The sequence below is a fragment of the Oreochromis niloticus genome, linkage group LG1 (assembly GCF_001858045.2).
Source record: "Oreochromis niloticus isolate F11D_XX linkage group LG1, O_niloticus_UMD_NMBU, whole genome shotgun sequence".
In the NCBI taxonomy this organism is placed as follows: Eukaryota; Metazoa; Chordata; class Actinopteri; order Cichliformes; family Cichlidae; genus Oreochromis; species Oreochromis niloticus.
Genome location: NC_031965.2, coordinates 39,871,390 through 39,886,297, shown reverse-complemented (window position 1 = coordinate 39,886,297; position 14,908 = coordinate 39,871,390). Strand labels below are relative to the sequence as shown.

The window sequence follows — 14,908 nt, the reverse complement described above, 5'->3', positions numbered from 1 at the left end:
AAAGGACCCCCTGGTGATCCTCTAATCACATGCGCCCAGGTGTGAAAGCGGGTGTGGGACCTAATCAGCCAGGGTTTCGGGTGAGCCCATTGTGAAACCTGGCCACACCTTGTCATGTGAATTCCTGAGGACCTCAGGAATTCACATGACAAGGTGTGGCCAGGTTTCCTGAGGACCTCAGGAATTCACATGACAAGGTGTGGCCAGGTTTCACAATGGGCTCACCCGAAACCCTGGCTGATTAGGTCCCACACCCGCTTTCACACCTGGGCGCATGTGATTAGAGGATCACCAGGGGGTCCTTTGTCCCTCCTTGGGGGGATACTCCCACTGGGTTTAAATCTGGGACTCTCGGCCATTTGACCTTAGAACTGAAGAAGCTTCTCGGATGAGAGGTGAAACGTCTTCAAGCAACTTAAAGAAGTCCAGACGCTTTTCTTTGCAAACTCCTTTGACTACAATGACCTGGATGACTGAGAACCTTCACAGACATACAACACCAAATGTTCTCACGATTATGGTACAACAAAAATCAGCCGACTGTTTAGATTCTTTTTTCTGGGATTAACGGAAAGAAAAGAAGAATCAGCTGATTCCAGATTCACTGACGCGTAAAGCGGGTTTTAGTCTCAGCTTACCTGAGGTTACATATGTGCTGGTTAAGAGACACCGGACACACCAGAGGAAGCAGAGCATGATGGTCCAGTATAGTGTCCTGTTGTTTCTCTTGTTTCTCCTACAACAGCGTGACCTTTGTTAGGTTCAGTAACACCCTCCTCCCGCTGCCTGGCTCAGCGATATAAGGACACATTTAATCAAGATAGGATTGCTCTATTAGGAAGGGAGACTGTCTCATGCTACATGTAGATAACCTTGTGTTATTAGCTCCCTGATGGCCAATCAATACAGCACTTCCTAGCTGCTGAGGATGAACCAGGTCCCTCACCTAGATAATCATCTCTTACTGTCTGAAGCCGAATAATTGGGGGCCTCTCAATCCCAGCGTTGTTGACAGGAGTGCTTTGCATATTAAAAACACTGCACTAACAGTCTATCGCTCTGAACAGAGCATAAACATGCATATACATAATATTTGGAGATAATTGAGCTGGGATGCATTCCCGAACCCAGAGGAACCAAAATAGCTCGATAAAACGAAGCCGGGATGTATGGAAGGACTGCTGTTTACAACTGTCTCAGGAAGACAAGTGCAGCAGAGAGCCGAGTCTCTGAAGGCCGTTTCTCTGTGGAGTGGAGACATCATCTTCCCACTGAGCAGCTGGTCCCCAGCCGGTGGGACTGACATGGATGATGAGGACGGTGATGATGTTTAAACGAAACGCTCCCTGTCCATCTGTCCAAGCTTTTACTGCTTTTCTGTGTTCCTCGTGTGACCGCAGTCTTGGGTTACCCATTTCCTGTTCTACTCATAATACCCTGTGATGTCACGTATTCAAACAATGAAGAGCGGCAGTGAAGTAAAGAAGCTGCCTTCAGAGCTGCCATACTTACTTCTCTCAGTGAGACTCTTTAATTACAGCGATCAGTGACGCAAACATCCAAATGCATTCAGGGAGATCACAGAGGCACCCTACCAGAACACCACTGAATATAACCCAAAGACGAGTCTCTCTGCTGAGGTGCTTATGGGAAAAGGCGTTAGAGAAGCTCAAACAGAACAGATGTTTTGATCCTTCCAGTTGTTTTTGTTAAACTCTTCAAAGAAATAATTTTCTCCCAGGCAAGAAATTAAATTCCCCCACGGTGTGTCTCTTTTTGTCCCGTCTCCCTCCCCTCAACCCCAAACAATGGCCACCCCTCCCTGAGCCTGGTTCTGCTGGAGGTTTCTTCCTGTTAAAGGGGAGTTCTTCCTTCCCTCTGTCACTAAGTGCTTTCTCATTGGGGGGTTCGTCTCTGTATTATTGTAGAGCAACAGTATAAAGCACCTTGAGGTGACTGTTGTTGTGATTTGGCACTATATAAATAAAACTCAGTTTAACTGAAATGTGGCCACTGACATATTACTTCTCTGTGTTATATGAGTCAAAGGTATATTGACAAAATGGTGATGGGGAACCAGCCGGATATAGTAGTGGTGGACAAGCAGAGGAAGACAGCCGTAGTGATAGATGTAGTGATACCGAAAGACAGAACCATCAGGAAGAAGGAACACGAGAAACTGGAGAAATACCAAGGGCTCAGAGAAGAGCTCGAGATGTGCAGGGTGAAGGTAACAGTGGTTCCAGTGGTAATCAGAGCACTAGGTGCAGTGACTCCCAACCTAGCCGAGTGGCTCCAGCAGATCCCAAGAACAACATCGGAGACCTCTGTCCAGAGAGCGCAGTCCTAGGAACAGCTAAGATACTGCAGAACCCTCAAGCTCCCAGGCCTCTGGTAGAGGACCCGAGCTTGAAGGACAATAGGCCGCCCACAAGGGTGACAGGGGAATTTACTTTTTTTATATATGTGGCACTATGATAAAGATAAATACATGAAAATATTAGCCCCCCATTTTATTTTTATCCTTAAAGTCACTTTCTTAGTAAAGACTACTGTTAATGTCTATTGTGCTGTAATATAAGTTTCGCCAGCAGAGGGCGCTCAGTGTCTTACGCATTAGTAGCTGACAGCTCAGTAGAAGAAGTGTGGTCAGTACGTGTTGAGGCAGCGTACAGCCCGCACACCGAGTAGCTCCTGTTAACCTGCCTTCTCTGTTTTTTACAGGTAAGCTGGGTTGAAAATAATATATAAGTTATAGACAAAAGTAGCAATCAATCATAAACGTCTTACAGTGTAACAGATGTCAGGCTAAAGAGGGAATTCACGAGTTTGAGGGTTTGTAAAAATGAATCACCACCAGATGTCTGCAAAAATGGCGGACTCACAGTCAGTGGCGGTGGCGGTGGCGGTAATGAACCGGAGAACTGTTTCACGTCTTTGTGAGTTAAAAGGATATGAGCGAACTACTGAGGGATGCACGTGACGAAAGTGAAAGCATGAGCTTATGGCCAAAACCTTTTTTGAACAGTGTCAATGTGTGGAAACGGAAATGCTAAGCTAAGTGTAGAGTCAGGCTAAGCAATGGAGCACACATATGTTACTATACCTGCGCTAATCCAGTTAATAGACTGTGCTGAAAGTCTGTAAGTCTGCAGAGCCGCACTGTATATTTTTTTGGCAGTCTGAAAAAATGTAAATCGCTTTATGTTATTTTCATTAAGAGCAAATACTGTAGAAATATATTAAAATGCATTTATTTGTACTGAATCTAGTTTGATAAATGTAGTTCAGATTAATAAATGAATAAATAAATCAGATAAATTGGATAAAACAGTAGTTAAAAACAGTATTAAGCTGTAGTCAGGGTTCATGATGGTATTGGTCCGTACAGTAAAATGATTTTTGTGATTCAGTCGGTTCATGAAAGTGATATAAAACTGTAGAAATATAGAGAAGGTAATGTTGTTGGAACTGGTTCAGTACTACTGTGGTGTTGTTTTACAGTGCAAGTGTAAAACTGTGCAGAAGGTGTGTTGTCAGTACGTGATGAGGCAGCGTACTGTTAACCTGCCGTTTCTGTTTTTTACAGTTTCTGTAAAAATAAATATGTTGCACTGGAGATGAGTTGGCCCATCGTTTTCCACAGTGTAACATAAATATATATATATATATGTGTGTGTGTGTATATATATATACATATATATATATATATATATATATAAATACTGTTGGCGTCCTATTCCCGTATTGTTTTTCAAACAGGCACTCATTCTGCAGTGGAGAGTTTCCTCGTGTGTGGGTCACACGTGGTTCAGGTTCTGGGTTTGATGAACTTCCTCTCGCTAAGACAGACATCCAGCAGTTGGTTTCACAAACTTAGCTCACAGATCAGCTTAGGGCTGGGCGATATATCAAAAATTTATCGTTACCGAAATTTATGACTCTCATCGACGTCATTTTGCCCATGTCGGTAAATTCGGTATTTAAAAAAAAAAAGAAAAGGCATGTGCAGGTTGGCGATGTTCATGTCCCTTTAAGACGCTGTGCTACGTTACAGACTTGACGGGGTGGAGTCACATGACTCTACTACCTGTAACAAGACGAGACACGGGTGAACAAATGGAGGACAATTTAAATGTTGAAGCAGCAGCGACGGAGGTAGAGCTGGTGGAGGAGGAAGAGGAGACGCTTGTTAACAAAAAAAATGCATCATCAATCATTTGGCAACATTTTGGATTCAACAAGGATGATATTGATCAAAAAATTGTTAAATGTAAACTCTGCAAAAAGACTGTTGCATCAAGTCAAGGTAACACAACCAACCTCTTCCACCACCTGCAGCACAACCATGTGATTCAATTCGAAGACATAAAAAAAGCTCAAAGCGAGAAGAGATTAGGAGGACCAGCAAAAACGTCTTCCTCCACCAGGCAGCGGTCAATAACCGAAGCATTTGCTAGTACTCAACTATATGAGCGAACTTCAAAAAGATGGCAAGAAATCACAAATGCTATAGGCTACCACATAGCAAAAGACATGGCTCCTATTGCTACAGTGGAACGCAACGGGTTCAGACACTTCATGAAAATAATTGACAAGAGATACGAACTCCCATCACGAAAATATTTTTCAAAAACTATCATTCCCAGCATGTACAGCACAGAGAGGGAAAAGGTTGCTGCTGAATTGAGATACGTTAAGCACGTTGCAGCCACATCCGATCTCTGGTCCAGCTGCACAATGGAGCCGTATATTAGTCTCACAGTTCATTACATCGACAACAAATGGGAGCTGCGTACCAGAGTGCTCGAGACGGCCTATTTTCCATCTGATCACACGGGGGAGATGGTTGGACAGGGGTTGAGAGCGATGCTGTCTGCATGGGACATCAGTGAAGAGGACCTTGTTGCTATAACAACTGACAACGGCCCAAATATTGTGAAAGCTGTCAAGCTCAATAAATGGACACGGGTGCAATGTTTTGGGCACAGGCTGCACCTGGCAATCGGTAAGTGTGTACATCTTAATATATTTGGGTGGTGACATCTGGTGTGTTTTAAAGTGACTTTAATTCTGTGCGTCATATTCAAAATTGAAAGTATTAATGTTTGAATAATGTTTATATAGGCATAAAAATACTTAAGACTGCTGAGCAGCAGTGTATCCAGAAAGTTTTTACAGAAGACTTATTGTGAGCCAGTGTTGATCATGTTGTGCTGTGAAATGTAGCAAAATACATGATTTTTAAAATGTTTTATTACTGTGCCAACCCTTTTTAATTTTGTAAATATGGTCTGAGAGGTCTTATTTAATTCTACCTTTATTTTGCTTGCTTTATTTGAGAATTAGACCATGAATTGGGGTGATGTTGGGTGTGAAGATTTGGATAGATATTTAAAATTTATGACTTTTTTCAGTTTTTATTTTCAAGACTTTTTTTTATAACTTGGCAGTCCCTTTGTAATTTTTCAAATTTTGGTAGAAGTGAGAAGTGTTATTGTTGCATTCAAGTACATCCAATAAAGGTAAATGTAATATTTTTAGTAGCTAAAATCTGATGAGGAATACTTCATTTTATTTTTTCTAGTTTAGTTCAGTTTTTCCCCTGAAAAAGTTCTGTGGTCAGTGGAGGTTTACATGGCAGTTAAATGACTACAACAATTTTTTCAAACATTAAGAATTTTTCCTATTCTTAATGTTTGCATGTGTGTGCTTTTGCTTGTTTGTTTCAGAAAACACCCTGAAAAATCACCCCCCTGTGGAACGGGCAACGAAGACCTGCAAAAAGATTGTTAGTACCTTTTCCTACAGCTGGAAAAAGAAGAAGGCATTACGGAAGGCACAACAAGAGATGAACCTACCAATGCACAAGCTCAAAACGGCATGTCCAACCAGATGGGGATCCATGCAGATGATGACAGCACGGATCCTTGAGCAGAAAAATGCCATCACCCGGGTAGGTTAAATGATCCTTCATTATCTATTTTATTGTGTGCATTCAGGTAATGCATTTAGCCTTTATTGTGATTGCTCTGATCTACCATTTAAGATGAAATAAATAATATAATTAAATTAAAATAATAAATAATTATTATTACAGGTCCTCACTGATGACAGAGCATCAAGACATCTTGTTCCGACGTGGTCAGACCTGGATGTCTTGGAGGCAGTCAACAAAGCTCTTGCTCCATTGGTAGAGTTTACGGACGCCCTGTCAGGGGAAGAGTATGTCACCATCTCATCTGTGAAGCCTGTCCTACACATCCTCCATTCACGAGTGCTGGCTGAGGAAGAAGACGATGTGACGCTGACCAAAACCATAAAATCTGAAATCCTTGCATACCTTGACGACAAGTTTTCAGATCCTCCCACTGTAGAGCTTTTGGACACAGCCAGCTTTGTTGACCCCAGATTCAAAGCTGCATATATTTCTGCCGACCGTGTTACTACCATTCAAGAGAAAGTGAAAATGGAGATGAAGTCAGCAGCTGCAGTCCACCCAGAAAGTACAGCAGAGAGCAGAGAGCACAGAGCCTCAGCCTTCTACATCATCCGAAGAAAAAAAGCGAAAGAGATCACTGGGAAGGTTTTTCAAAGAAAGTGAGACTCTCTCTTCAACTGCACCCACTGTGTCACCTGAGCAAGCAATAGAAGCTGAGCTGAGCAGCTATTCAGTGTGTCCTGTCCAGGACAGTGAGGAAAATCCACTAGATTGGTGGAGAAAGCATCAAGTAAACTTTCCCACTCTAAGTAAAGTTGCAAAAAAGTATCTTTGCATCCCAGCCACCAGCTCCCCATCCGAGCGGGTTTTCAGTTCTGGAGGAAACATTGTGACATGCCTCAGATCCTGCCTGAAACCTGACATGGTCAATATGCTTGTGTTTCTTAGCAAGAACCTGGAGTAAACACTACTCAGGTAAACATCTACAACAGTAGTTTGATTGAACCGCTCAGGATACCAAGTCTGCTGCTGCCCCTTTTTGAAGTGCCCTGTTCAAGCCCTGCCTAATTTTAACTATCAGTGTTCTATTGAAGTTTTTTGCACACAGCACTATTTAATGTTTTTGTTTAAGAGTTTATAGTTTTCACTAGTCACATGGCAGTGCTTAGTATTTATTATAGTTTTTTCTGTGTTCAATTGACATTTGTGTTTGTGACATTATTTGTTTACAAGTTATAGTACCTCAAGGCCTTAGCAGAGATAGGCCTTTGTCCATGATGGCATTACATTTGCACAATCATTGTTTACTTTGTGAATAGCCAATGTGAAACATATTTATTATTAAACTATTTTGTTTACAAGGGATACACATTTTTTAGAGAGCATGGTTACATATTGTATCCTACACTTTTTATTTTGTTCAGTTAATAAATCTTAACCACTAAAAGTACTTACTACTATTGTCTTCATTTATTTTCAGTGACATTTTACAGTCCTTTAAAGTGGTAATAATATAATTGCAATGAATAGGTCTAGGGGGAATAATATTATCAAAATAACTGGAGGAACTATGCTGCCTGCCACAGCCCCATCAAATGAAAAAAAAACAAAAAACGTTTGTTTTTTTGGCACTTGGGGTGGTTATCGTCCATTTATCGTTATCGAGGTTAACTGCTCAATTTATCGTGATATTGATTTTAGGCCATATCGCCCAGCCCTAGATCAGCTTTTTCATTTAAGACTTTCAACTAAAGTTAAAGCATTTCTTTCCATTGATGCCTCTGAGAGAGACATCCATGCTGTTGTTACATCTAGACTGCATTACTGCAACTAGTTATATGTTGGATTGAGCCAAACACGACTGCACCTGCTAGACTCGGAACTGTGGAACTATTTCACAATATTTTGCAAACACTTTCACTCAAAGACTCACAAAGCACTCAGAATTCATGTTTAATTATGTTGAAATGGCGTCTTTACTTCAGAAAATGACAGCATGCCTGCGCTCTCAGCTTAGTTTGTACATAAAGCAATAGAGGTGACATCACTACCATCGAGAAGTCCACCGTGCACTAAAAAAAACACCACCACACTGATCATCGTCAGCGTGTTAACCAGCACTCCCACACCTACACAATACGTGATGTCCTGCACGTGCTTTCTGGTTTTACCTGATAAAACTCCAACAAAGCATCTTTAAAATGAACTTGTGGAAATAAATCTGAATTCCTACCATCTCCGTTCGGCGGTCCGTGATGCACTCACAGCTCCCTGCGGTGTGGCAAAGCCAGCAGACATATCAGGACACCAGAAGTGAAAGTTCAGACGCAGAGTTTTAAAACTGAAGGACTGCTGGTAACCCGGCGCTGCCACCGACCTCTTTTGTCTAGACGGAAGGTTTCTGGAGGTCGCTCGGTGGGTCTCTGTGGAATCAGACGTTGGCAGGCGGGGTAAATTTTATATAGCTGTCATGTCTCTGTCTCTGCCTCCCATGGTGATGCTGAGGGCATGAATGTTTGTGCCAGTCTTACAAGGGCAGCATCAAACTGCTGTGTGAGTGTCAGAGTGAGAGGAGGGCTGCTCTAATATCCAAACATATGGAGATAACTGCCAGAAGTGACAGTCAGCCCAGCTCCCACCCACGGGAGCTGCTGTTCCTGGGGCACGACTGTGGCTGAGCACCAAGGGACTCGAAGCAAAGCCCTCCACTTGGAGGGGTTGGGGGGGGGGGGACGCTGTCATTGCTGGGTCAGTGGAGGAGGAGGACTCCGTGGAGCGAGGTTCAGTACAGAGCACTCAGGGGATGATTCACATGGAGCACAGAAGCTCCGTACAGCACGGACATTATAAACTAAAGCATCAGCTGCTTTTGGAGTGTGTGAAATGTTTGCCCCATAGGCTGAGGTCGAACTTTAAAGAGCCTCGAAAACCAGCAGGGAGCAAAATTTCAGTTTAAAGACCCGTAGACCCCCCACTGCACAGCTTCCTGCCAACAGAAACTGATTTTAAAAAATCCCAAAACAACTGAAATTAAAATTTGTAAAATTCAGTTTTGTTTGTATACCGCTAAATCACAAGCACAGTCGTTCCCTGCATACTGTAAACACAACCAAAGGCATCATAGGAATTCTCTGAGGCATGCTAACCAAACAGGAAATGCTGTTTCCTACACAGGATATGGAGGCCTTCAGTCTTGGCTCTGCCATGGTGTCCTGTAAAGAGTTTTAGGACAGTGATGGAGCTTCTGTCAGAGTCCTTAGTGGAACAAACTGCTTTGAGGATGATGTAAGCATCGTTGTGCAGCAGCGATGTTGAACCTGCTGTAGATATCAAGTACTGTGAAAGTGAATGTGACCTCTGTGACCCCGGGCTGGTTTCTGTGTGAACATCAGTCACACCACATGTCTGGAGGTCACTGTGGGTGTGTTTGAACTGGGTCACAGCTAGAGCTGGGCGATAGAACGATAACGATATGTATTGCGAAATAAATTTTTCTCGATAGAAAAATTAAACTATTGCGATAGACCTCATCTCTCTCTTGCTCTCTTAAAAAAAGAAAAGAAGAACAGCCAATCCAAATTAAGTAGCGCAGAGCCGAACCAATCACAGCCGCAGCGTCACGTCACGTGACTTGTTACGTACAGCACAAGTGCCAAGCCACACATGTGTAGTTGTTTGGGAAGCAGCCAGCCGCCGTGCCGCCCGGTAATGGAGGAAATGAGTGTGCCAACTAGAGAAAAATCAACCGAGAGCGTGGGTGACCCGGTTACCGAAGAGAAAACAAATGATGGTTCCAATGCCGGAGAGATTGTCGAACGGAAGGGCCATAGAAGTTCCGTAGTGCGAAGGTATTTCATAGTGATGTGTCGGTCGCGAACCGGATTTTTGACATGAGCGACGTGAGCCGGCTCCTTATCGCGAGCCGTGGGTTTTTTTTTCTTTCTTTCTCTCACCCTCTCTCTCGCACTTTTTTTCCGCTTCACTCCGCACGCGAGCCTTGTGCTTTGCGCTGGGAAGAGGGGGGAGGGGCGGTAGTTACACTCGCAGTAGCACAGGAACAGAGCGGGAGGGAGAGAGAGAGAAAGAGAGCCAGGGACAACAACGTGACATTAGAAAGGTATAGTAATCATCCACAACTATTTTCAGTTGCGGATGATAAAGGATTCAGAAAGTTCAGAAAGCTATACAACAAGGAGAGATTGAAAATTTCCTTTTAGTTCTCAGTTTATTTGATATTGACAAAAGTTTAATTTTGTCTGTTCTTCTGTAAAACAAACTAAGATTTATTTTTAGAATTAATATTTTGTTTCTAAGTGGAATTGACAATTTAGTGGTCTGTTTTGTTTGTTCTATTTTGAAACTTAAATGCGTTAGCGGCTGCCTTTTGTGTAGTTTGCAATAGGGCTGCCACGATTAGTCGACTAGTCACGATTACGTCGACTATTAAAATCGTCGACGACTAATTTGATAGTCGACACGTCGTTTGAAGCTTTGTAAGATCCCAAAAGATGCAGGAATAAGTAGTAGGATTTAAGAGTGTAATGACGGACTGAAACAGAAGATGGCAGCACTGCATGTACAAGGATGCCAGCTGCCGTTAAACCCCGAAGAAGAAAAAGCTGTGTCCCAGAATTCATAGCGCGGCCCTGCTCAGTTTTCAACAATGGCGGCAGCTAGTTAGTTTTAATATCACTCTTATTATTCTTTCTGGTTCACAAAATAAACGTTTAACATATTTTCAGGCGAGAACGTAGTTAACCTCAAATATCTGCTCAGTTTATCAAGACATCACATATTTTCAAAAGCGCTCCGACGTTTTCGGAGACGTCTGTTACCCACCAGCTCGATAGCTAGCCGGGGTTGAAGGCTCACTAGAGCCGGTGAGAACACCGGACTCCCGGAAAATCGTTTTCAAACCCACCGCCGTCTTTCGCTTCTCAGGTTAAACATGATATATAAGTCACTTAGATAACTTAAAAATGATATTGTTTGGCTTTTTTTAGTATTTTATTTGTTCCTGAGTAAATCGGTTTGGCTGAGTTTAAAGTTATAGTTTTTACACAGCTGAATAAACGTCAAGCAGACAACTGATTATCAGAAGTGTGAGATGCTCGAGAACATACTCCAGTGTCCTGTTATATTTTAGATAGCAAGGAGCAGATGGCTGAGTTTATTAAACTCCACCGAAACAATCTGCAAATGTCATTAAAATTTAATAAACTATCATCTTGTCTTTATTTTTAGTTAGCACATACCTTAAACACTTAAAGCTGTAAGCTAATGATAGTTATATAAGAGCAGATGCATGCTGGTGAAGTAAGCTGTACATTTTACGTCCAATGGATGCATGATCTGATTAGTCGACTAGTCGCAAAAATAATCGGTGACTAGTCGACTATCAAAATAATTGTTTGTGGCAGCCCTAGTTTGCAATATTTGCCTTTATTTATCTGAAAAAGTCTCATGTTCCTTAAGTACATCTAGCCTGTTGAACTTATTATGGGAAATTAAAATTAAATAATATTAAAATCAAGACAAGCTGCTGATTATTTCACATTTTACTTGTGAGCAAGGCACATTTAAATTTACCAAATATAGTTATTTGGCTTATATCGTGATATATATCGTTATCGCCTGAAATGAAAAAAACATATCGTGATATGTAAAAATCTTATATCGCCCAGCTCTAGTCACAGCATAGTTGCCAGCTTCCTGCATTAAAACTGCTATTAAGCTAAGCTAAAGCTAATCTTTGGCCCATAATGAGTGTCTGTAACTTTGTTCATTTTTACACAAACTGCCACGTGACAACACTACTGAGAAAGTAAGAGGATGATAAGATGTACGAGTCACAGTGAAGATGGCGTTCCTCCTTCAGTGCTATTAGACACCGATTCTCTGAAACTTTTTCTACTTGGACATTTTCCCTCATGTGTTGTTTGTTTTTCTGAGACTTCCCTCCAAACTTTCTTGTTGCCGTCCCCTTAGACTGAGTACGATTCCCATCGTCAGACCATTCGGTAATTATTAAGGATGCAAACTAACCTGAACCATGTTAGCCAAGTCTTCACCTGTTCTGTAGGGGTGGCTGGAGGTCAGGAGGTTGAGCAGGTCTACTAATCTAAATTGATTCAAAGTATCTTTGAGCAACATACCACACCCCAAACAGCTTTTTTAAGCATTCATTGGAGTGTGAATGTTAGGTAGAAAGCACTCAGACATAGAAGCAGTGCTCGGGTGAATGTTTTTCAAAGCACAGAGTGCTCCTGCAAAACAGAAGAGAACTATATAGGAAGCAGTTCATTTTCACTGCAGGTCTCTGGTTTTCCTTTAGTGTGTCGCTGGTTTGCATTTGCACACATGTGCACCGGCACTGATGTGGGGTTCCTTCAAATGCGGTCGAAGGTGTGTTCTAAGGCTTCATTGGCTTTATAGTTTTCATTTTAACTGTCCACCTCTGGCTTTGGTAAGATGATGAGTGATGACGGTCCGGCTGTGTTAAGTTAACTTACGACTGACGTTTAATTCATTTCCATTGTTCTGGTAATTGTGTCTGTTTACTTGTTTGATGTATCTAGTTAAGCTAAAACTGGACTCATTCATGTTTCCACATGAAGCACATATCAGGAAACAGATGATTGTTCACTGCTCTGTTGTGATACTGGTGCAGTCCAGCATCACTCAGGCTTTTTACTGGAGAGCTGGCAGCAGATTTATTATGGTGGCCTGGTGGGATATCACATTCACACAGCCAAAGATATGTACTGATATTAAGATAACTTACTAACAGCATAAACGACGATTCAGGCGTGTAGACATCTAACCCGAATCTTTGGAAGTGCGTCAGGTGACCATCAGCTGACATCATCCCATCCAGAATGGTTGAGATATTAAAATATTCTATGAATATTTTACATTTGAACTGGTGGTCAACGTTCCACAACCCTGCTCTCTGTGTGACGTCAGGTGTGAGATGCAGCTCGATGTCAGAGCTGAGGCTGCTCCTTCAGCTCCTCCGGGACGTTCAGTAAACGGCGCGAGCGCTTTCAGGTGGCGGGATGGATGTGTGCGGCTGAGCATGCGTGCGTCCGGTCTGTGTGCAGATGATATTGACGGTATAGTGACAGCATGTTGATTATCCAGCCTGTGGGAGGCTGGGGCCTGTCTGGACGTCAGATGGGAGTCACAGCACAGAGGAGTGATGAGACAATCATACGTAGAGGGAGAGGAGGGCACGTGTCAGGGCCAGAGGACGAAGGCTATCAGCTGTCTGTCTCAGCTGACACGCACACAGTGCCATCCTGATCAGATTAGCTGCAGTGACACTCGAACATGAACTTCAGGAACAGCCTGTAGCACCCCCGGTTCTCGTGTGATGTGTTAAAGATGAAGATTACAGCGTGGCTCTCCCGCAGATCTATTCAGGCTTTGTATATTTATCAGCTCGTCGTTCTGTTTCACAGCCTCTGCTCGGTATCAGTTCCTCCTGTGTTTAATGTAATGATGCACATCGAGCCCCCTTACAGACAGGAGCTCTGCGATGCCTATATATCCGTTCTTTTTTTAACGTCGCCCCCCATCAGGGTTAAAATCTGCTGAAATGAGCATCTTCTATTATTTGTATAATGTTTAATTATGCATTAGGTTGTGGTGGGTGCATTAAAAGTTTCAAGTAAAATCCTCATTAAATTTGCATAAGTGACAACGTTTAAATGAGTACAAATACATAGGCTGAAGTCCATTTAGTACCCATACATGAAAGGGCCCGCATTAGTTTTATTCATTTCATTTTCAAAGTTCTAAAACTTGAGGTAAACATACCCAAACAGATTCAATCTGACCTGAAAGTTCCATAAGAAGACCTTCAATATTAATAATAGACCTTAATGGGCTTATAATGAAGTTGGATTGATGGATTAATTTAAACTAATTAAAAGTCCTGCACCTCTACTTCAACAAGCTTCCTCCAATGGAAGCTTTCCAGCCCGTGAGGACATTTAATGAGGGTAAAATGTACATAGAGTATTTTTTATTTATATTTGTGTTGTTCAGCTTTAAAAGATAATTTAAACAGGAAATGGTGAGACGATGAATGCTGGAACTGAACATTGAAGAACATCTCATTTTGATGTCATGTACATGTTTTGAAATTTTGTTAAAAGAGGAAATAAAGACTGTAAACATTGTGTAATGCTACAAAATCTCCATCCATTCAGGTTAATTAGTGAAATAATTGGGTCTGATAAGAGCCAATCAGGTTCTCGGGTAGCACTGAATAAAAAACAGACCTGACCGTTTTTTGGAAATCACTGCGCGTGCTCGACAACACCTCTATCAACTCCACCCTGCACAGGAATAACTGAGGACACCTCCACCCTCTCTGAGCCTGAGCCCAACCCTCACTGCGGATGAAAACCTTGAACAGCTCTTACAAATATTAGTGTGTCCTCTGTTAATGAAAAACGTGATCATTTGTAGTCAAGTAAAAATGTGGATGGTGTTAAACTGAACCGGGTCTGTAAGCAGCTTGAAAAAGCCCGCTCTAACACTGGATTCACATTTTAAACTTTCTTACTAAAAGAGTTTAACAGGTCCTCGTTAGCTGTCCAGTAGGATTGATTGTTTCTCTTATGTTTGCTGACAGCTGCAGGACTTTTTATGAGAGCAAATTAATAGTTGGGTTTTCTGATGTCCTCTTGTCCTTGCTGTCCCTGTCCGTGGTCCTGACACACCTGAGTTTGTGAAATGGTTTGGTGATAACTACCTGCACCTAACTGTGTCAACAACAAAAGGACTGATCATTGACTTTAGATGCTGTAACACCGAGTATAAAGCCGGTGTATTGACGGCATGGACGTACAGATCCTGCAGTCTTACAGATATCTCAGCACGATCTTTCACCACTAACTCAAGTTGACTGTGAACATGAAGACCATCGTAAAATGGAGTAAGCAGAGAATATATTTG

General features: G+C 42.2%; 1 protein-coding gene and 1 long non-coding RNA gene across 2 annotated transcripts in view; both read left to right on the top strand.

Moving 5' to 3' along the window:
- Positions 1-2,663: 2,663 nt before the first annotated feature.
- The window catches only part of LOC102075618 (uncharacterized), a 76,496-nt gene continuing 64,251 nt past the window's right edge, over positions 2,664-14,908 (top strand). Inside the window, exon 1 of the long non-coding RNA XR_003220785.1 lies at positions 2,664-2,724. This is a non-coding gene — a long non-coding RNA (uncharacterized LOC102075618). The remainder of the gene's footprint in view (positions 2,725-14,908) is intronic.
- On the top strand, positions 3,790-7,391 carry LOC109202920 (zinc finger BED domain-containing protein 1). The gene is made up of 3 exons (XM_019361750.1): positions 3,790-5,008; positions 5,733-5,956; positions 6,101-7,391. The coding sequence occupies exons 1-3, from the start codon at positions 4,078-4,080 to the stop codon at positions 6,602-6,604; spliced, it is 1,659 nt and encodes a 552-aa protein (XP_019217295.1). The 5' UTR covers positions 3,790-4,077; the 3' UTR covers positions 6,605-7,391.

Coding starts and splice junctions, on each gene's coding strand:
- LOC109202920 (XM_019361750.1), top strand. CDS start 4,078: ATGACTCTACTACCTGTAACAAGACGAGACACGGGTGAACAAATGGAG. Junction 5,009..5,732: donor CAGGCTGCACCTGGCAATCG/GTAAGTGTGTAC, acceptor TGTTTGTTTCAG/AAAACACCCTGAAAAATCAC. Junction 5,957..6,100: donor AGAAAAATGCCATCACCCGG/GTAGGTTAAATG, acceptor TTATTATTACAG/GTCCTCACTGATGACAGAGC.